Source organism: Tribolium madens, unplaced genomic scaffold, assembly GCF_015345945.1.
Source record: "Tribolium madens isolate multiple individuals breed KSU strain unplaced genomic scaffold, Tmad_KSU_1.1 Scaffold_1;HRSCAF=32;Tcas5.2_LG8, whole genome shotgun sequence".
NCBI classification, from domain to species: Eukaryota; Metazoa; Arthropoda; class Insecta; order Coleoptera; family Tenebrionidae; genus Tribolium; species Tribolium madens.
In genome coordinates this window covers 7,659,300-7,678,544 of record NW_025400984.1, presented here as the reverse complement: position 1 = coordinate 7,678,544, position 19,245 = coordinate 7,659,300, and the positions used below count along the sequence as shown (strand labels likewise).

At 35.2% G+C, this 19,245-nt stretch overlaps 6 protein-coding genes across 9 annotated transcripts in view; 3 read left to right on the top strand and 3 right to left on the bottom strand.

Moving 5' to 3' along the window:
• Nucleotides 1–247: 247 nt before the first annotated feature.
• Nucleotides 248–3,518, bottom strand: LOC123004296. The gene is made up of 4 exons (XM_044397485.1): nt 3,349–3,518; nt 2,961–3,208; nt 2,061–2,268; nt 248–2,006 (listed from the first exon to the last, which is right to left on the bottom strand). Exons 2-4 carry the CDS (start codon nt 3,103–3,105, stop codon nt 662–664), a joined length of 1,698 nt encoding a protein of 565 aa, XP_044253420.1. The 5' UTR covers nt 3,106–3,208; nt 3,349–3,518; the 3' UTR covers nt 248–661.
• Nucleotides 3,519–3,709: 191 nt separating this feature from the next.
• On the bottom strand, nt 3,710–4,948 carry LOC123004307 (calcium-binding and coiled-coil domain-containing protein 2-like). The gene is made up of 3 exons (XM_044397499.1): nt 4,647–4,948; nt 4,393–4,591; nt 3,710–4,341 (listed from the first exon to the last, which is right to left on the bottom strand). Exons 1-3 carry the CDS (start codon nt 4,683–4,685, stop codon nt 3,782–3,784), a joined length of 798 nt encoding a protein of 265 aa, XP_044253434.1. The 5' UTR covers nt 4,686–4,948; the 3' UTR covers nt 3,710–3,781.
• A 37-nt stretch (nt 4,949–4,985) lies between these two features.
• On the top strand, nt 4,986–6,270 carry LOC123004306 (SUMO-activating enzyme subunit 1). Its single transcript, XM_044397498.1, has 4 exons — nt 4,986–5,169; nt 5,215–5,646; nt 5,694–5,878; nt 5,927–6,270. The coding sequence occupies exons 1-4, from the start codon at nt 5,087–5,089 to the stop codon at nt 6,226–6,228; spliced, it is 1,002 nt and encodes a 333-aa protein (XP_044253433.1). The 5' UTR covers nt 4,986–5,086; the 3' UTR covers nt 6,229–6,270.
• On the bottom strand, nt 6,267–9,999 carry LOC123004298 (splicing factor U2AF 50 kDa subunit). The gene is made up of 7 exons (XM_044397490.1): nt 9,635–9,999; nt 9,441–9,579; nt 8,987–9,396; nt 8,773–8,933; nt 6,870–6,992; nt 6,501–6,818; nt 6,267–6,454 (listed from the first exon to the last, which is right to left on the bottom strand). Exons 1-7 carry the CDS (start codon nt 9,648–9,650, stop codon nt 6,323–6,325), a joined length of 1,299 nt encoding a protein of 432 aa, XP_044253425.1. The 5' UTR covers nt 9,651–9,999; the 3' UTR covers nt 6,267–6,322.
• Nucleotides 10,000–10,437: 438 nt separating this feature from the next.
• LOC123004310 (low density lipoprotein receptor adapter protein 1-like) lies at nt 10,438–15,054 on the top strand. Its single transcript, XM_044397506.1, has 5 exons — nt 10,438–10,705; nt 14,088–14,192; nt 14,244–14,424; nt 14,474–14,816; nt 14,863–15,054. Exons 1-5 carry the CDS (start codon nt 10,660–10,662, stop codon nt 14,926–14,928), a joined length of 741 nt encoding a protein of 246 aa, XP_044253441.1. The 5' UTR covers nt 10,438–10,659; the 3' UTR covers nt 14,929–15,054.
• A 2,162-nt stretch (nt 15,055–17,216) lies between these two features.
• The window catches only part of LOC123004443 (beta-1,4-galactosyltransferase 4), a 21,110-nt gene continuing 19,081 nt past the window's right edge, over nt 17,217–19,245 (top strand). Inside the window, exon 1 of one of the 4 annotated variants that reach the window (XM_044397718.1) lies at nt 17,217–17,461. The gene's annotated coding sequence lies outside the window, so the exon portion shown is untranslated. Of the gene's footprint in view, nt 17,471–19,245 lie in introns of all 4 variants that reach the window. The other 3 variants (XM_044397717.1, XM_044397716.1, XM_044397719.1) reach the window with 3 other exon arrangements.

Here is a 19,245-nt window from a genome sequence, read left to right as displayed (position 1 = left end):
TGATTTAATCTAGGTATTTCTTGATCTATTTTCAAAATCTTTTTCAATCAATTTTGTGCCACTGCAGGTTATTTTTTGCTCAATTTTTTGTAACTTCAAAATATTTTTTGTTCCATTTTTTGTGATTGAAACTATTTTTTGCTGAACTTTTTATTGCATCCAGCTAATTTTTTGTTCAATTTTTTCGCAACAGGAAATTTGTCATTTTTTAGAAGTTGGGACTGTATCAATAGAAAACACGCTAAAATTAGTTGGAGTGGGGTTATATTTTACATAACATATTTACATCGATTAAAAATATTAACACAGTATAATCACAAAGTATACAATGAATTTTTTTGTTTTGTCTTATTAATTTTTTAGGACGGTCCAAACATTACTTTAGGAACATTTGAACGTTTTCGATAATAAAACTGAATATCATTCTAAGTTAGACCATAAAATAAACAATCAAGATTACAAAATATAAAGAGTGATATAATCGCACAATCCACTAAATTGTTATTAAAGCTGACTTGTGCTGAATTATAACAAAAATCCCTAACCTCGGAAATCCAATATACAACACTCAAATAAGCAAAAAATGGTAAACGGTATATTTGATATCGACAATACAGCATGTTTGAAGAAAAAGAAAAATAAAATAAATCCAGGCACTCGTTTAGATTCGGTTAATCTTGTCGGCAGTAACTAGCGGATTCTGATGTTCTAAAATCCTCCTTCCTTCTGTTTTATAGTCGTAGCTGCATCGGTGCACCTCGGAATACCTATGCTGTGAACAAAAGATCTTCCCGCATCGACAATCATAAATGTTCGTTATATTCAACCGCTTATTACATTCGCTACACCTAGACTTCTTCTTTATCACAGGTGGCAATTCTATTTCCTTCTTCTTCGAAACCTTCGATTCGCCTATCGCACATCCTAAATTGTAATAACCGTAAAGTTCATCTATACTCTCATCGTGACCCGAGAGCAAACTCTCACTCAGACTCTTCTCGTCGTTCTTCAACCGTTGTATACTCGAACACTCGAGAAAACTCTCTTCATTCTTCCTCCCGTAAAGCGGAGACCGGTTGTTCTTCCGAAAGTAGTACAAATCCTGCTCTTTGGGGGCATATTGCGGGGGAATAGCACTCGGCGAACTCACAAATTGGGGCACATGGAAGAAATTCCCCGAACACACCTCCCCGTAGTTATACTCCTGTTTGGGAGCGTTGTCTATCCCCTCAAATCCATAATCGAGACTTTGCCTCCGTTTCAAAAGCCCAAACTTGCAAGTCGCGCTGTGTTTGAGTCTCTCGGTCGCCGGCTCGTGTATCTCCCACAAGTCTTGGGCATTTTCCTCCAATTCGATACTGTCGGTACTTTTCGGCCTTTCGACGCCCTCCGAGAGGACAAGTCGAGTCAAACGCACGGTGTTTTTCGGAACGGCGAGTGGGACACACAAGTCGCCATCTTTGCTCGTGCCTTCGCCCCGCAATTCTCTCGTTTTCTTGTGAATTCGGGCATAGTTTTGCTTTGTATGCGAGAAAGCGCCCTTGTTTTCGCTATAGACCGATTTTCGGGCTTTGATTCGGTGCTTGTCTTTTAAAGCTACTTCCTCAGTCTCGGATTGGCTCTCTTCTTCTAGATTCTTCTCAAAAATTTTCAAATCGACGTCCAATAAATCGTTTGAACACTCGGTGAGGAGTTTATAGGAAACATTCTTCTCTTCATCTTTGTGTTTGGTGTTTCGTGACTGTCGTCGAAGACTCAAATCTTCCATTTTCTTTCTCAAATTTGAGATTTTCGTCATCATATCGGTGTCTTCGACCAGTTTCTCGAACATGGCCATCTGCGATTCCTTTCGCGGTTTGTTGGGGGGCGATATAGGTTTCTCGCTGTAGGGTGAATACGAACCGTCTTCGTTTTCAATCACTCGAAGTAAATTCAAAATGTCGCCTTCTTTGAACACTAAAACTGATACTTTTGAGCCGGGGGCGAGTTTATCGCCGATTTCATCCCTGGAAAAAAATCAGCAAAATGAGTTTTAGCCAGGGTTTATGAAACTTAGTGACCTGGTGTTTTCCAAGAGTTCTTTCAGTTCTTTTAACATCACGTGGTGTTCGCAACTGACTGATAAGCGGCGGGTGGAAATCGGGCCGCCTTTCATTGCTATCACTAGTTTTATTATCGAACCATTTTTGATGCCTGCATCACACAAACGACGGGAGTCCTTCAATTCCTTGGATTGGAATATGAGGTTCTGTTGGTGGATCGGAATACCTGCAGAAAACAATTGCTTTTTGTCAGAAAATTAGCGGTAAGGTGGCAAGTGGCCCCGTCCAGGGTTTCTCAACCTGGCTCCGCCCAAGTACAAAGGGCGAAATTCAAAATTTAATAACATACACTTTTTATGTAAATATTTATTTAGTCCAAATAACAATGGAAATCAATGAAGCTTATTTATAGAATCTTAAAAACACATAAAACATTATGTTTTGTAGCTTTTTGAAAAATACTGATCGTATTAACAAAAACAGGGTTTTATACTAAACTTTTCGCTACTTAATAAAAAGTTACATAAAACAGTATTCACAGCGTCATAGAACCTTGGTTAGTTCACATTTTAAAAATAATTAGACACACAAATAAAGTGTGTTTGCAACTCTGTGGACAAATATTTTCAATGAGACAGCAAATATAACTGAAAATCTGCATTCCAAAAGCGATATTTCTACCAAATTTGGTGACTTTATGCGTCTTTGTAGGCAAAACATGCTAAAATTTGGTTACGATGGCATTGCAACTTTTTGTGTTTTTTGTAAAAACGTGTCTTGTACTTTTGGGGCCAATTAATGTCTTGTCTTGATACAAAGGTGTTATTAGAGGGTAAAGGGGAAGGTAATGCTTGATAAGGGCCGTTTTGCCAGCCGATATCTTACTGTTACCTTATTGGAAACAAGATGTTATCAAACCTTCGACTCGTTGAATTCTCTGCTTGATCTCTCTGATGGTGTCGGTGGCGGAGACACGCATGTCGAACGAAGTCCCCATAAGAGTGTCGATCTGTATTTCCATGTTAGGTTCGTCAAAACCGTCGGAAAACCCATCTTCAGACATTTTTCTAAATTTTCAAACGATGACAGTTGACAGATAGCAAAGTCACTTTGATTTATTTTATTCGAGGCAGCAACGTTGCATTGCAACCAACCCGAGCAAAGTCCTGAAAGGGAATAATCCCATTAAATCCCACAAAATTCAACTATTTCGAGGGAATTTTAAGACAGTGAAACGCAAAAGGTGGGCACAGCCGAGACAACTCGTGGAATTATTACCAACTTTGCGACATGAGCTTTGACGTACCTTGGAATTTTCCGGGGTTGCTGCCACGATAAAACGTTGGTATAGCACAAAAACGGTGGTATTTCGCCCCCCGGGAGACAATTTTGTTTATGTAACTAAAAAATTAACGGAAACATACGTAACGGAGCTAAAATTAGTGTTGGCAATGATTCACAGCTGTCACACGAAACTGTCACGTGACCGCAGGGCTGCCAACCGATATATAAATTAAGCGATAAATGAGCTAATAAAGCATAATTTAACTCGTGATTTAATAAAAATACCAGGAATAAACTAATTGGGTACCATTAAGAAACTTTGAAGAAATTTTTGAACCGCTACTACCTTGATTTACATTCGTACAGTAGATAAAAACATTGAATTTTGTTACAGACCGTTTTATTACGTTTATTTACAATTTACACACTTAAATGTTAAATATTAGTGCAGCAATTCACATTTTATCAAGATCGTCAAAGGGGAAAGCAGGAAGTGACTGTAAACTCCCCAAATCGAAATCAATATTTAATCTCTTGACATTTTTACCACACACAGATTCAAACCTCCTCTCTGCTAACTTTTTCTCTAGTAATAAATCTTTCTGCTCTGCTTTATCCTTCCTCACTTCGTTTTTCAAAGCGTCAATTTCCTTCTGTTGCCCCAAGACAACATTCTTCAATTTACTAGTCAATTCTTTCAACTGTTCAATATCGTCGTCGTAATTTTTACTCCTTTGGAACTTCCGTTGATCAACCATCGACTTAATTGATTCTTTGAGTATTGCGTTTTCTTCTTTTAATCGCAAAATTTCTTTATCTTTTAACGAAAGCAACTGTTTTAAATGCGTACATTGATTCTCATTTTTCAGTGAATCAGTCAGATTTACTGTATGTTTCGAGTCTGATGAATAAATTTGGAATGGGGTGCTAATTCCGTGGACTACATTTTCACCACTTATGTAACAAAATTGGTACAAGTCGTCTGTTTCGCTGGGACTATTTGGCAAATCGTACCCTAGAGTTAAAATATTTAAAAAATTGGCAATATGACAGGGAATCCCCTTACTGCTGAAAATTACTGAGTTTACTTCAGCCACAGAAGAGTCAACAGCCCACTCAAATAAAACGTAGTTTCTCAAAGACTTCCAACCCGTCTTAAATATTGCGATTCTATCGCCGTCTTGAACTTTATAATTGTTAAAAGTGTATTTACACTCGATGTCTTCATTACAAGGGTATCTGTCCAAAGTGTCAACAAACTTGACCTAAAATTGGGTACAATTTTAAAAAAAACTGCAATTTTAATCAATTTATAATTACCGTGAGCTGATCTGCCATCAGTGCCATACTTGTGTCCATTTTTACGATCTTTTTTACAAATGTGCACCTAAAATTCTGCCACCATTATTTGTTTATCTGTCAGGACAAGATGGCCGCCTTGTGACAACATTTTACCGAAGTCCGGAGAGCGCGAAAGTAATTTTGCATAAAATAATATCTAATAATCACAATTGAAGATGTTTGAACTTTATTTTTATTTCAACAAACAGCTGATGCAAAAAATATAACAATTTTTTAATTTCCTAGTTCGTTTGAGCAACAGGCATATAAACAGCACAAAAACCCTACTACCCTAGCACTGACCCTAGTACTTTTTCATCAATTAACAATTTGGTTGGTAGTACTTTTGCTTTACCGTCTTTCAACAATCTACAATCGAGTTCTAACTTTTTTGATTGTTATTAATAATTAAAATAATAATGACTGAGAAACAATTATCTACCGACGAGGCCGAGGTCTACGATCGCCAAATTCGTTTGTGGGGCATAGAAGCACAAGAAAAGTAAGCAAATTTGAGTTTTGGCTTCATCTAACCTCACTTTTCCAGGTTGAGAGCCGCTAATGTTTTGTTGATTGGGGTACGCGGCTTGGGGTCAGAAATCGCGAAAAATATTCTACTTTCTGGTATAAACTCATTGACAATTCTTGACGATGGACTTGTCTCACTGAACGATATAACTGGCAACTTTTTGTTACACGAAAAAGTACCAATTGGTAGCAAAATCGCTGAACAGGTGTTGCCTAGGGCACAGGCTTTGAATCCTTTGGTGAAAATTGTCGTCGATACTGATTCAGTTGCGGCGAAAAGTGGAGATTATTTTAAAGAATTTACAATTGTGGTTGCCACGAAAATAAAGTTTGAGACGATTTTGAAAATTGATGGTTTTTGTAGAGAGCACAATGTGAAGTTTATTTATGGAGAAGTGGCTGGGTTTTTTGGATATTCAGTGTCTGATTTCCAAGATCATGAATATTTTGAGTAAGGATTCTAATGAATTTTTTTCATTCCAATTATAAAAATTTTAGAGATCGTGTTCAACTTGCTCCAGGCTCAAAACGTGGACATGAGGGTGACAAAAAGACCAAAAGAATTAAAGGCAAAATGCTTTATCCGCCTTTAAATAAAGTACTTGTGTTACCAAACACAAAACAAGATATTGGAGCCATTAAAAAAATGTCAAGACCTAATAATTTGTTTGTCTGCATGTTAAGTAAGTAACTATTTAATTAATTAGTTTTTTGTTAATTATAGTTTTTAGTGTTGGTGGAGTTTCGTAAAAGGCATGACCGTGATCCTGATTTGGATAAGAAATCGGAAGATATTGAAGTATTAAAAATCATCGCAACTGAAATAATAGAATTGTATCAATTCTCAAAAATCAATGTTGATAATTTACTTGAGCTGATATTTGGTGAATTGAGCCCTGTTTGTGCAATCCTTGGTGGAATAATGGCACAAGAAGTAATTAAGGCAGTGTCACACAAAGAAGTTCCCATTAATAATATTTTTCTCTTTGATCCTGTGACTTACAGTGGGAAAGAGTTAACAGTAGGAGCATAATTTTTCAGTATTGTAATTTTTTGTAATAAAACATTAAGCCTACTTATATTTTTTTAATTACCAGAAATACACGTCAGAACAAATTTTTACTTAATTAAAATTCTCTCCTATGATACTTATCTGGATCAAAATATGACGTCACGACGACTCTGTTACTAAACTTCCGACCAGTGAGGGTCTGTTGAGCCTTTTGGCAGTCCAAAACCGAATTAAATTCGACAAAAACCTAAAGAACTAATTTAAAAGTCGGCCTTAACACTCGTCAAACTTACTTTTCCACATCCCGGAACTTCCACGCCCTCTATCGGTCGGGGAATTTCTATACTCCGAACAACACCGTATTTATTACATTCTTCTTTGATATCTTCAAGAATATCTTCGTACTCTTCTTCATCTTTAAGCTCATCTGGAGTGACCATATTCAACAAACACAAAACTTCAGTTGGTGGCCCTGAAGCCCCCACGAGACTAAGTCCAGGTACTTGTATCTGTACCGCTGGTATGACGGTCGCGTTTTTAGCCCCCACGCTAGCCCTCTGCACTATCAAACGTTTATCGCCGAGTTGCATCCCATTTAATCCAGCGATGGCCTTGAAATTATTATAAATGGGAGGGATTTAAAGCCACGTCTAGAAACTTACCTGATCTGTCATTGTAATATCGATATACTCTGCAAAGGCGTAACCTTTACTCAAGCCAAACGCCGTGTCCTTGACCAAATTAAAGGCCCTTAATTGTCCGAACGACATCAAAAGTTCTTTCACCTAAATAATGTCGGCAATTAGTCTTACAGAAAACTGTAACATGCAACTTGTACTCAAATTCAATCGTGATTGAATGTGGGTACGGATGTGGGAAAAAAAACTTACATAATTTCGTGCAGTTTTAACGAAATTTTGATTGAGAAAAATACAGAAATAAAAATGCACAGTCCCTAAAAACCCGTTTGGAAGCCCCAAGCCAGTCAGATTTACAAAAATCGTTTTTTGGTAAAATTCGCTGATTTTTTTTATAATGACACTTGCCTGATATTTCCATAAGGCGTTCTAGTTTATTTGAGTCGTGTTCATAGCTCTTTATAGGGACCGACATGGAAACCCTAGCTATAGGGCAAACAAAGCAAAAGGTAACATGAGAAAAGTTTGCACAAAAATAATTATTTTAACTTTAAACAATTACAGTATACATTACGGTGTGCCAATTTTGACGACTATTTGCTTTTTTCAGCACCTGTAAAACACGCTAATGTTTTTACGAGAAAGATTTTTTTACGTCCGCCTGAAATAAAAGACATTTACAGCACCTGCGACTTGCCACCTGAAATGCTGAAAATGTACTCCTTTTTTTTTTTGAGCGAAAAACCGGCGAATTTGCTTTTTTATACTGAAAAAAATCCTGAAAATAACCGACTTTTGAACTGACCTGCAAATCGTAACATTTCGTAAAAAACAAACGACGAACAAGCGGCGTGGGCTTTTTACGAAACGAAACGCTTGAAACCTGAAATTTCCTGAAAATTTCAACTCTCGCCACTGTAAACAAAGCTTTCTAAAAATGCGCAAAAATGTTTCATTGGGATAAATATCTGCTCAGTTATGTTTCCTTAAAGTATACCGCACGATTCCTAATTACCAAAGGATTATAATTTTGATAAAAAAAATAGTTTAACGATATTATCATTTTCTACCTGTGAAAAAAAAAAAACAAGTGCAAAAATAAGTTTTTTAATGGTTTACTAACTTTTTTAAAATAAAATTCCATATCACTCCTAAACAATTGTACAAAAAATGATTTAATAGTTTATTTCATGAAAGACCGATTAAATCAGTAATCTAAGAAGTTAAAAAAATTAAAGTTAATCCTCTAATCAAATTTTTAAAAACAAAATAATGATACTTTATTTTTGTATATGTATGCATGGTCAGACGCGACTTAACAATGTTATTCTCTGTCAAACTATTAATAAAGTGTTTTCTACAATTTAAAACATTGTATTTCCCTTTTTTTGCTGAAAGAAATGTAAATGGACAAAAAAGCATAATTCGTAAAACTGTTCTTCTGTTTTTTACGAATTAGACATCGCCCCACAGAATAGCTTATGGGCGTGGTCGAACGAACGCAATTAGCCACGCCCACAGTATTCCAATCTGAAGTGTTGCCGATTTCATGACCTATTAAAAACATTACAACAAATTTTGACAAAAACAACCTGAAATCGTCTATAACTTGAATTTTTTCGTGATTATAAGTTTAAATTTTGTTTTTATGGCTGAAAAACCTGAAAACCGTCCTGAAAAAATTCCCCAAAGACCTGTAAAAGGCTGTAAATTTACAAAACAACTGACTGACTGTGAACTGCTGTATTGTCGTGAAGTGACCAGCGATAGAGGCTAAAACTAAGAAAAAGGGAAGGGAAATAATTACAAACACTCTCCACTCACTCGCAATAATTAAATCTTTTTTTTTTTAATTATAAAACAGATTTAATTATTACATAAGACACGTCACCAATTCGCAACAAATTACGCCCAGGAACTCAATTACCTGATCCTCGTTTAAATAATTCGGTAGTCCACCAATAAAAATCTTGTGGGGCGAATCGGGCACGACCGTACTTATAACACCCGCTGGAACACTAATACTACTTTCGGCCATACCTGGCATAGGTTGGTAGTCATGCGGCCGTCGAATTTTCAAACTCTGGCCTATAAAAACCCTAAATGAACCACAAAATCACAAACTTTGTTTCCATCCTCACCTTTGAAATTAATCCCATCAAAAGCCATCGCTTGCGTCGTCTCATCAATCGACCTAAACTCCAAAAAGGCGAAATTCTTGTCCAAATTGATCTGACAAGCCAAGACTGGATTTCCAGCAGCTTGCGCCAACCCACTTAGATGCATTTGTTGGTTGAAAAACTCCATCATTTCCTCTTCAGTCACCCCAAATGGTATGTTCCCCACGTACAGCCGCCTTGCTTGTCTCGTGATTGTCGAACCGACAACGGGGACAGCCGCTTGGGGCGTATCGGCCACGATATTCGCCGGGATTTGTCCCGCTGCCTGCATAGCTTTGTATTGCAAGGGGGTGATGTGCTCGAACCCGGGCGGAGGTACATCCCAATACAACGAAGGCTTGCGTCTCCGCGAGTGACTCTTGTGACGGCTCCTAAACCCAAAATTAAACCACGAAAACTGCCCCAGATTACTTACCCTGAGCGGCTTCTTCGGCGACGGTCTCGGGACTTGGAACGCGATCTCCGGCGATGCTCCCGAGAACGTGAACGCCGTCTCCGGTCTTTTTCGCGGTCCCCACGCTCTCGGCTACGCTCTCTTTCGTTATTTTTTCCCTCTAGAGGGGTTATAAATTGAATAAAATTGACCGGTCAAATGTGGCCTAAACTCACCTTTTTCTTCACCCATAGCGACACCCTAGCCCTAATGTGGGATAATTAAGTTAAATGTTACGATAATTAAGCGCAATTTGGTTAAATTAAGATAAATAATTGATTTGTTTTTAACACAACACACACAACGTTCAAAATGGCGTCAACGAATGTCAAATGAATTGTGGGTACATGTCGGTAATGTCGGATTCTGTGTGATAACTTTGCTTCAAATTACGATTAATTTTAATTATTTACAATTGCGGTCTTGCTAAACTTGTTATTGTTTACGTATGTAAAAATACTGTCGATTGTCGTACGGCTCAAAAATATTTTTGTTGTGTTATTGTTTCATTGACGTGCGTCGCGATTGTCTTTTGTTAAAAACAGAGGCGGACTGTTTTTCGGAAAAATACCACAGGACCGGACTTAATCGAATCAATCTATTAATAAAACACGTTTTATTAGATCGATGTGTGCATGCATTGTAAACAATTTGGAAAACATATTTTGTAACAATAAAACTAAAAATATTTTCAAAGCGGCGATAAATTAATACAAACAATTTCTCATTATCACTAAAAATGTCGGTGAACTTTTGCTTTGTTACTAAGCTGGATGCAATTTCGAACAAAAATGTGACTTTTGTGAAAATCCAGGGCCGGCTCGTGTAAACAAAAACAAGCGCACGATCAACTTCAATAAAATAAATGTCTCTCTTTATTATTGTGATGAATTTGCACTTTCAAAAAATCGCAAAAAATTAAATTACTGGTACCTGGTACGCGGCCTTCCATGAAACGTGTCTGATAATTCGTAATAACAGTGATAAGAGTTGAGACGAAGAATTATTTTGAAAAAATTCAGATTAAGTAATTCCGCGGAAAGTGGGTACACCACCACATATAAAGATCATATCTTGCCATGGAAAAGATTCATGGCTTGCTTGATAGCCAGCAGACATTCACCGATCAGCTTGTGATTCGTAAAGACGCGGATTTATAACACGATTTTGATTATTTTTCAAGTGAGTCCTGTTTTGTAAAATGGCTTTTCTGAAAAGCATCTGGAAAAACAACGGCAAACACCAAAGTAAGTCAACATTTTTCCCATTTTTTTTCACACAAGCCTACAAATTTTTCTGAGTTGTTTCGTTGATAATGAAACATCTTCAAGTCACAATTAATTGTTATCACAGTTTTATTAATGAGAGATTGTTTACTTTTGGAAATTTATTGGTACCGATCGGTACCACTCGGAAAATACATATCTTGCGGCTATTTTTTTAAATTAAATTCGACGTTTATCTCCGATTGCATCATTCGATGCATTCAGGCAAGGTAAAACCCCCTAAAAATGCATGATGCAATCCGGGTGCAGAAAGTTAAATGTAAATTTTCTCTGTCTGGATTATAATTATTGAGCGTAAAAAACTCTTTAATGATAGATTCGATCGAGTGAATTTTTCCACTTTTACTTGCATTTTTCCGGCTTCGAAGCCCGCGAGTGTTAATTATTGAAAAATTTCCGTACTTTTCTCATTCTTGAGGTAGGCCAGTAACAGTTCGCTGCTGTTGCATCAGGTCGGACGACTTCTTTACCATTTTTAATTAGTACGGAGAAATTGGAGGTTAGCGGAAGACTTGCCTCATTTCCAAATTTCGAAAACAATCAAATTTAATTAGAGTCAAGGTTGCAAAGTTGAGCATCCAACTTTTTTTCGTAATTGTTTCAAATGGTCGAGAGTTATGTAAGTGTTGTTAATTCTCTTTGGTCATTGCATTTATTAGATGGTAACCGAGACTTGACAGGTTTCGACTTTCGACTATCTGTGTTTTTCAAATGAATGCTTTATCGTGGCGCCTTTTGCACTTGGATTCTTTAAAATAATTATTTGTCTCCAAAGTTTATCATTAGTGACACGTTAATATCACTACAATTTTAATAAATTGGATTACATAATTAATTGTGGAATTTTTGAAAAAATATTTATCCAAATAGCCGTGAAAATAAAACTTGTTATCGCCATTTTTCGGCCTGGTTTTAACCCCGAAAAATAAACGGTTATCACAAATCACTGACATGAAGTTTTATTGCCACCTTATTAATGAAGTAATAAAATGATTAACGAGTTTCGTTTAAAATTAAACAGATAATTCTTTCACGATTTACAAAAGATTATTAGATCGTCTTATCATTAACTCAGAAATACTAACATTTCTGAGTCATTCCTATGTTTTTTTAAAGTCGTTTAGTTAGTTGGAAGAGACAATTAGATATGGCTTATTTTTTTAAAGTTTTTTTTCATTGTATTAAACAATAACACAAAAAAAATCAATAATTGTTATTCTTTTATTATAAAAAAATGTAAAATATACGTATGTCCAATTTCAGAAAAAAAAGTAGAGAAAGAGTCATAAAAAGGTAAACGTCAAATGTCCTTTTTCTGAAATTGTCGGTAAAGTAATCCAAAATAGTGTATAAAGAAGTACTTTTATGGACTCAACGTTAAACAAATTTACTTTTTGCCCCCCTTGACAACTGTAATTGACATTTTTTCACATTTTTGACAGCTACTGTCTGATTTTTAGAGTTGGAGACAAAATATTTTGGCCGTCAATGTCACTTTTGTGACGACCAAAGTATTTTGTCTCCAACTGTACAAAGCATTTGTGCAGTTTCGCGCACGCATTGCTGCAAAATAACAATAAACAATAAAGTTTAGAAACTACAAAATAAAAGACACTTTATGATGGTTAAAGCCCATTTATGCTGAGAGTATTACAGAGTATACAGGATGCGCCAGAACTCGCGCCCCAGAGAAAAATGCCATATAAGATAAGATACCAAGAACATGAAAAAAATGTTTAAAAAAATTTATCTATAAAAATTTCGAAGTTATGCGAGTTTAAATTTGGAACTTTGACTCTATTTATTTCTGTTGGAAAAATAATTTTCCAAGTTTTTTTGCTACAGGCTATTAGAAGAGGAAACAAGGACGCTGTATCCTAAATTGTAACTCTGTTCAATGTTATTTGTGGCTTTTATTGGCAAAATTTTTGTACCTTTACTATACAATTGTAAAAAAACATATACAAGATCGTCAGAATGATTAAATAGACATAAAAAAATGTCAAATGGCAAAAAATAAATGTCAAAATTTTTTGACAGATAGAATTTTTTAAACATTTTTTCTTGTTCTTAGTATCTTGTCTTACTTGAAATTTTTCTCTGGGGCGAGTTCTGACGCACCCTGTATTTAGTATTCAAAAACAAACACAATTAATTTTTTTACGGCAAGAATCTTGCGGTGAAAATAGTAAACGCATAGACCCAAAATTTAAATTAATCCAAGAACGGTTTTCGGTCAAAAAGTTTTGTACATTATTTGAGCGTTAGGTCTGTTACAGCGTTCAGTTTTATTAAAGCTCCCAGCTTCGCTTCGAGCTTCAATATTAAAACTTCACGCTGTAAAATTATACCTACCGTATACGCATAATGTAAATAACTATTTTTGCTTTACTTTAGGTAAACACAATTGTGTACAGCCGTCTTTAAGTTCAAATTGAAATGTCACATTAACATTTATCAAAATTTGTGAAAAAAAATTGGCGCTAAAATCCAAAATTATGACCACTTTTCATAAATACCACTAATTAATTACACTAGAACAAGAAATTTGACATAACTTAAATCAATAATAAATTATCAAATTTAAGTTTCTCACTATGTTTAAAATTTTTGTCTGCGACTGAAATAATAATTATTTTTAAGGCCATGTAAAAATACATACATTAATTGCAATTAATATTAATTAGGATTGAAATTTGGCACATGTATGTTCATATCACGGCCAACTATGTTCTTATCAAAAGTGCATTCACACGCGTGTGGACTGTGGAAATCTATTTTTAATGTATAAACACCAACTGGCGACATAATAAAAACAAAAATGTAATAGGGTTGGTACCCTTGACATCTCAACATCTAACACGATAATACGCTTTTTTGCGATCATAATATTTACGAACGAAAATTTTCGGCCTTCTGATGCAATATTCTTGTCAAAATTGCGACGACTCAACAGGAAGTAGACCAATCCCGTTTTATGGAACGTCGACTTTCCACTTATCGTAAAAGGAGTGAAAATTAAAACGCAAAAAAATTATTGCATCTTAATGGCGATATTTTTATTTATTATTAATTAAAATAAAGTTATGTCTAGACGTAATCGTTAGAATCGAGCCGAAAATGCGCATCAAACTAGGGGTCAGAGGGTAGCACATGGGGCTTAATATTACATTAATCTTATCAGAAATACTATGAATGGATTAAGTAATCGCCAAATTACGCATTCTGTTTAGTTTATTTAATAATAATCAAAATAGTTGAGACGTCATTTTGGTCCCCGAAACTTGTTACGCCACTACTTATCAATAATTACAAAATAACAGAAAAATTATGTTTCTTACAGAATTATCAGAAGAACTGGCCTTACAAAACGCCAAAGAATCTGAAAATGACCAAACAGAGATTGAAAACGAAAACGATGTCATTACATTTAAATTAAAATACTTAGGTGAGTATGCAACCAATTATACACCAGCGTTTTAACACTGTCGTTTCTTAGGCAGTACCGTAGTTGAAAAATTAGTGGGCGATAACATTAGCACCGAAGCCGTCAAAAACATAATCAAAGTCACTAAAGCTAGCCGAAAAAAGCTTCAAAGAGTCAATATTGCGATTTCCCTCAAAGGGATTGCCGTCACAGACTTAGAAGGCAACGATATTTTAAAAATATCAATATACAGGTCCGTACTCGGCCCTTTTGTCACTCAAAATTCAAAATCAAATTTTTAGAATTTCAAACTGCTCGACCGACCCCACCCATCGTCAAGTATTTTCATTTGTTTCAACCGACGCCCATGAAACAATGGAATGTCATGCTTTCATTTGTTCAAAACGAAAAATGGCCGAAACTGTCACTTTGGCCGTAGCTCATGCTTTCAGTACAGCGTATGAAGCTTGGAGGATTCTACCGGCTACAAAAGAGTTTGAAAAAAATGTTACAACGAAAGAAAATCAACAAAATCGCATCAACAACACGAAGAATATAGTAGAAGAAAAATTGATAGATTTCGGTGATGAGGACCAATCAGAGTTTGCCACGCCGCCATGTCAGGGGACAATGAACAGTCATTGGGTACGCAAAAGGCTTTTGTTTATTGCGATTTAATTGTTTATTTTAGGTCTGTTTCGATGATGACTTCAGCGAAGGTCGAAACGGCTTTAAAACTGACTTCATTATGGCTTAGTTGTAATTATCTTAATGTTTTTTATATTTTTATCAGAACTTGTGTAGAAATTTAAATTATTACCGCCATAACACTACTGTATCATTATCTCTCTTTTTTAATTCTTTAATAAACGTTCAAATGTTAGTGTCCTTGTCTTTTGCAAACAATCCGACATTTCGTCGTGTTTGTTTGTTCAAAACAAGCAGAAATCGTTATCAGTGGCGTAGCCACTGGTGACCTCAATAATTTTTTTTTGACCTCAATATTTCATATTTTGAAAAAAAAAGTAAAAACGCACTAAATTGTTAATGATAACTGACAATTTTAACAATACATACAGGGTGTGTCAGAATTCGCGCTTCAGAGAAAATTTTTAAGTAAGATAAGATACCAGAAACATGGACTAAATGTTTAACAAATTCTATCTGTCAAAAAATTTTGACATTTATTTTTGACATTTGACATTTTTTATGTCTATTTAATATTACTTAAAGATTTGTCAACAAGAAATTACCATCTAGAAGTAATTTTGAATGCCTAGGGTTGGTTACACCCTTGTTGTTGACGGTTGACGTTTTCTGTCAACCTGCTGTCAACTATCAAATGAATTATCCTTACAAGCTGACAGGTGTCTTAACCTAAATTTTGACACTAGTTACGATATCTTTTGTTTCTTACCAGAAACCAACCTAATCAAATTTATGGCAACCTATTCACGAAAATCCCTAAATCCTAGGGAGTAATTTCTTGTTGATACGACAATATGGTCTTTTTATAATTATTTAGTAATACAGTGCGATCAAGAAGTCTTCATACATTTTAAATTTCTACGCTTGCTTGATAGACAGACTTTTTGATCTCACTGTAGTAGTACAAAAATGTTGGCAATAAAAACCACAAATAACATTAAACAGAGTTACAATTAGGATACAGCTTCTTTGTTTCCTCTTCTAATAGCCTGTAGCAATGTTTTTTTTACAGTTATTTAGTAAAATTACAAAAATTTTGTCAATAAATGTCACAAATAACATTGAACAAAGTTACAATTTAGGATACAGCTTTCTTGTTTCCTCTTCTAATAGCCTAAAGCAAAAAAACTTGGAAAATTATTTTCCCAACAGAAATAAATTTAATAATTTAATAAATTTCTAAATTTTTATAGATAAATTTTTTTAAATATTTTTTCCATGTTCCTGGTATCTTACCTTACATTTTACTCAGGGGCGCGAGTTCTGGCACATCCTGTATTTTACTTTTTAATTGTTTGCAGATTTTGACTTAAAAATGTGCTCATTTTGTCTATTTTTGTTCTTTTTTTGGTATAAATGTTTATTTCAAGTTTATTATACCGGGTGACAGTTTTATCTACACCTTCCAAAACACAAAAAAAACACTTTCACTAAAAAAATTCACTGTTTGTTTTTCACATCACTTGTAAAATATGCAAAAAAAAATCTGCAAAAATTTTAATGGAAAAAAATTGTTAGAATTTATGTATATACAAGGTGATTCACGAGAAATAATGAGCCTGACCAAATTCTCGATGCAACCACCATTACTCTTCGCAAGTTATTTTGCAACAACTGTAATGTTGGTTGCATCGAAAATTTGGTCAGGCTCATTATTCCTCGTGAATCACCCTGTATACGTTTAATTTATTTTATGAATTCTTAAGTAAGAATGGTAATAAATCTTTGAACAAAAAGGACCCTGATAACTTAAAAAATCTAATAACTAAAAAAAAAACCAACCGACCGCAGTTTTTTACGGTCACGAGCCGATTTTATGACCAATGTCATAAATTTTGAGAAATAACTCTACAAAAAGAGCTTTTTTGTGGAAGGATTTTAAGTTTGTAGCATAATTCATGCTTCGATATCAAAGTGTTGATTAATTAGGTGTACCTAGATAGATTTTGGTACACCTGACATTGCCTCCGCCACTGGACCTGTTTTCCTGCGTGCTACTTAATGAATGAAATACGGCGGCTTTCCCTAGCACAGCATCGCGACGTCCTTCATCCGCCGCATGCGCGTCGCGACGCCATCCTGGAGGAGATCCAGAGCCGGGATGAATGCGGATCTGCATCTAGACAAAGACAGAAAATCTAGCGTCGATATGAGGCCAGCTGTTACGCGTCAGGGCCGGACTCGCGAAACAAACGAACGTCGTTTGACGTGCGGTTACGCGATCTACCACCGCTAATTAAAAGATAATAATTTGAACACCGCAACTATCGATTACGAAACATCACGCGACGCGAGAGAAAGTAAAAGAAAGAGAAATTTCTTGGGGCTTGACACACACATTCTTCGAACTGTTCCGGCCCTGTGACACACCCCACCCTCCCCGAATTGGAAGCTCACTCCTGCCGAAATTTTTAAGTTGAAAACAATACACTTGAAAAAATCGTAACGTATGTCCTGACTAGAGTTGTCCGGTCGAGTGGAGGGGAGACTACCTACCGGATTTTAACATTTCGCATTTCTTCTCCGGGTTGCGGTGATGTCAGTGTTGTGTGAGTGTATCGTGTGAAATGTATCAACGATAAGTAAGCTGGGTATGCGATTGTCTTTTCTTATCTTTAATAATTCTAACGTTAGTGTGAAATTAAGGAAATCGAACGTTGGCACGATTGGATCGATCGACTCGGGACTTATCACAATTAATTGAACATATGTTTATTCTTTTATACATATAATATGCTAATTGAAACTTATTAGTGATAAGGGGATTTTTTCGATATGTATCATAGTTGGCACGCGACACACTTTGCATGCCCTAACTATACATCATAGTAATTGTCAAACATGCCATTTTAGTGACATAATAAAACTCGCATTTAGCCAACTTTTAAGAAACTTGTAAATCGATACTTGATGATTTTTACGCCAACTTGACCCGTCTTGTCCTGCCAGAGCCAACTAAGTTTTAATCGATCTATACCGGAAGGCAAAACACAGCCAACTGGTGTTATTATATATAATATGATTTTATAGCGAAAGTTACTTCAAAGAGAATCTCGTTTTATTATCCTTATTTATTCTTTGCCCAAGCCGCATGCATGTCAAATTGGGATAGAATTTTTCACAGTCGACGAGCAAAGCAGCGCTAGATTAATTTCTAAAAGGGCTAAAAAAAGAAATTTGTTGCAATGAAGTTTTTTTTTAGAAATAAAGCGGAAAATAAAAAAAATTATTATTTCTGGGGCGACATCTACAATTTTGAAAATTTGAGGTTATCTCGTTCTTTAATGACATTTTGAATACTACAACGCATGTTTATGATAACTCTAAATTGTGTTAGTCATAAGTTATGTTGAAAGTGATAAAATTGTATTACTGTTGTATTAGCGCTTCTGACAAGCAATGTTAACGTAAACAATTATGATAATAATAATTGTTGACTTTTCTAGTACAATAAAGGAAAAAATGAGCAAATTCCTTATTTAAAGAACAAAGTAACCCGAGAAAAGCGTAGGAGTGACATAAAAGACTTTCTTTCATTTAATTTGGTAAGTGTAACCGCAGAAATGAATTCTTCCAGTTGACAAGTCACGGCCAACTGACCCGGAAGTAACAACAACATCTGAAATTATATTTTTCTTTTGTAAAGCCGCTTTCAAAACGATTTAATTTAGTAAAATGGCACAAAAAATTGTCAATGTCGCAAGGCTCCACTTGCGGCCCTCTCATATTCTCATTTGAGGCGTTGCCAAGTTATTTTTTTACAAAAAACTATTGTTTTCTTTGAAATAGTTTGAAATATTTAAACGAAAGAGATTTAATAATCAAACACAATAAAATTAGAATACAGGGTATTTCAGAACTCTTGCGCCCCAGAAAAAAATGCCTGGTAAGATAATAAACCAGATACATGGAAAAAATGATTAATATAGAGGCTGTACGGAAAGTCGCGCACAAAAATGTTTAAAAAATTCTATCTATAAAAATTTCGAAGTTATGAGAGAGTAAAGCCACAAATAACGGTAAACATAGTTACAATTCGGGATACAGCTTCTTTTACAACCTTCCGCCAAAAAACATGCAAAAAATTTTCCCAACAGAAATAAATAGGGTCAAAGTGCAAGATTTAAACTTCCATAATTTCAAAATTTAGTGTGTCCCCGGATAGCTGAATTAATAATTTCTATTTTAATTTTAGTTTTGAAAAGTCAAGTATGTTTTGGAGATTTTCAAAAAAACCTATACTTCTGTAGAGTAAAATGGCTTTTGTGTGCCAATATAACAAAAAGTTATTAAGAAAATTTGTTTATAATCAAAATTTAGACCCGTACACAAAATTTTAAAATCATCGGTCAACTATGGTTTTTTA

Bases quoted from the DNA above. Each gene is read 5' to 3' on its own strand.
- LOC123004296 (XM_044397485.1), bottom strand. From the start codon at position 3,105: ATGTCTGAAGATGGGTTTTCCGACGGTTTTGACGAACCTAACATGGAA. The intron at 2,269-2,960 runs GTTTGATAACAT...TGTTTTCTGCAG, and splicing joins GAGAATTCAACGAGTCGAAG to GTATTCCGATCCACCAACAG. The intron at 2,007-2,060 runs GTCACTAAGTTT...ATTTTTTTCCAG, and splicing joins GAACTCTTGGAAAACACCAG to GGATGAAATCGGCGATAAAC.
- LOC123004310 (XM_044397506.1), top strand. From the start codon at position 10,660: ATGGCTTTTCTGAAAAGCATCTGGAAAAACAACGGCAAACACCAAA. The intron at 14,193-14,243 runs GTGAGTATGCAA...GTCGTTTCTTAG, and splicing joins ATTTAAATTAAAATACTTAG to GCAGTACCGTAGTTGAAAAA. The intron at 14,425-14,473 runs GTCCGTACTCGG...TCAAATTTTTAG, and splicing joins TTAAAAATATCAATATACAG to AATTTCAAACTGCTCGACCG.
- LOC123004306 (XM_044397498.1), top strand. From the start codon at position 5,087: ATGACTGAGAAACAATTATCTACCGACGAGGCCGAGGTCTACGATCGC. The intron at 5,170-5,214 runs GTAAGCAAATTT...TCACTTTTCCAG, and splicing joins GGCATAGAAGCACAAGAAAA to GTTGAGAGCCGCTAATGTTT. The intron at 5,647-5,693 runs GTAAGGATTCTA...TAAAAATTTTAG, and splicing joins CAAGATCATGAATATTTTGA to AGATCGTGTTCAACTTGCTC.
- LOC123004307 (XM_044397499.1), bottom strand. From the start codon at position 4,685: ATGGACACAAGTATGGCACTGATGGCAGATCAGCTCACG. The intron at 4,592-4,646 runs GTAATTATAAAT...ACCCAATTTTAG, and splicing joins TGATGGCAGATCAGCTCACG to GTCAAGTTTGTTGACACTTT. The intron at 4,342-4,392 runs GTAAGGGGATTC...TTTTAACTCTAG, and splicing joins AAACTCAGTAATTTTCAGCA to GGTACGATTTGCCAAATAGT.
- LOC123004298 (XM_044397490.1), bottom strand. The intron at 6,993-8,772 runs GTAATTGAGTTC...GACATTATTTAG, and splicing joins ATTATTTAAACGAGGATCAG to GTGAAAGAACTTTTGATGTC. The intron at 6,819-6,869 runs GTAAGTTTCTAG...AATAATTTCAAG, and splicing joins ATATTACAATGACAGATCAG to GCCATCGCTGGATTAAATGG.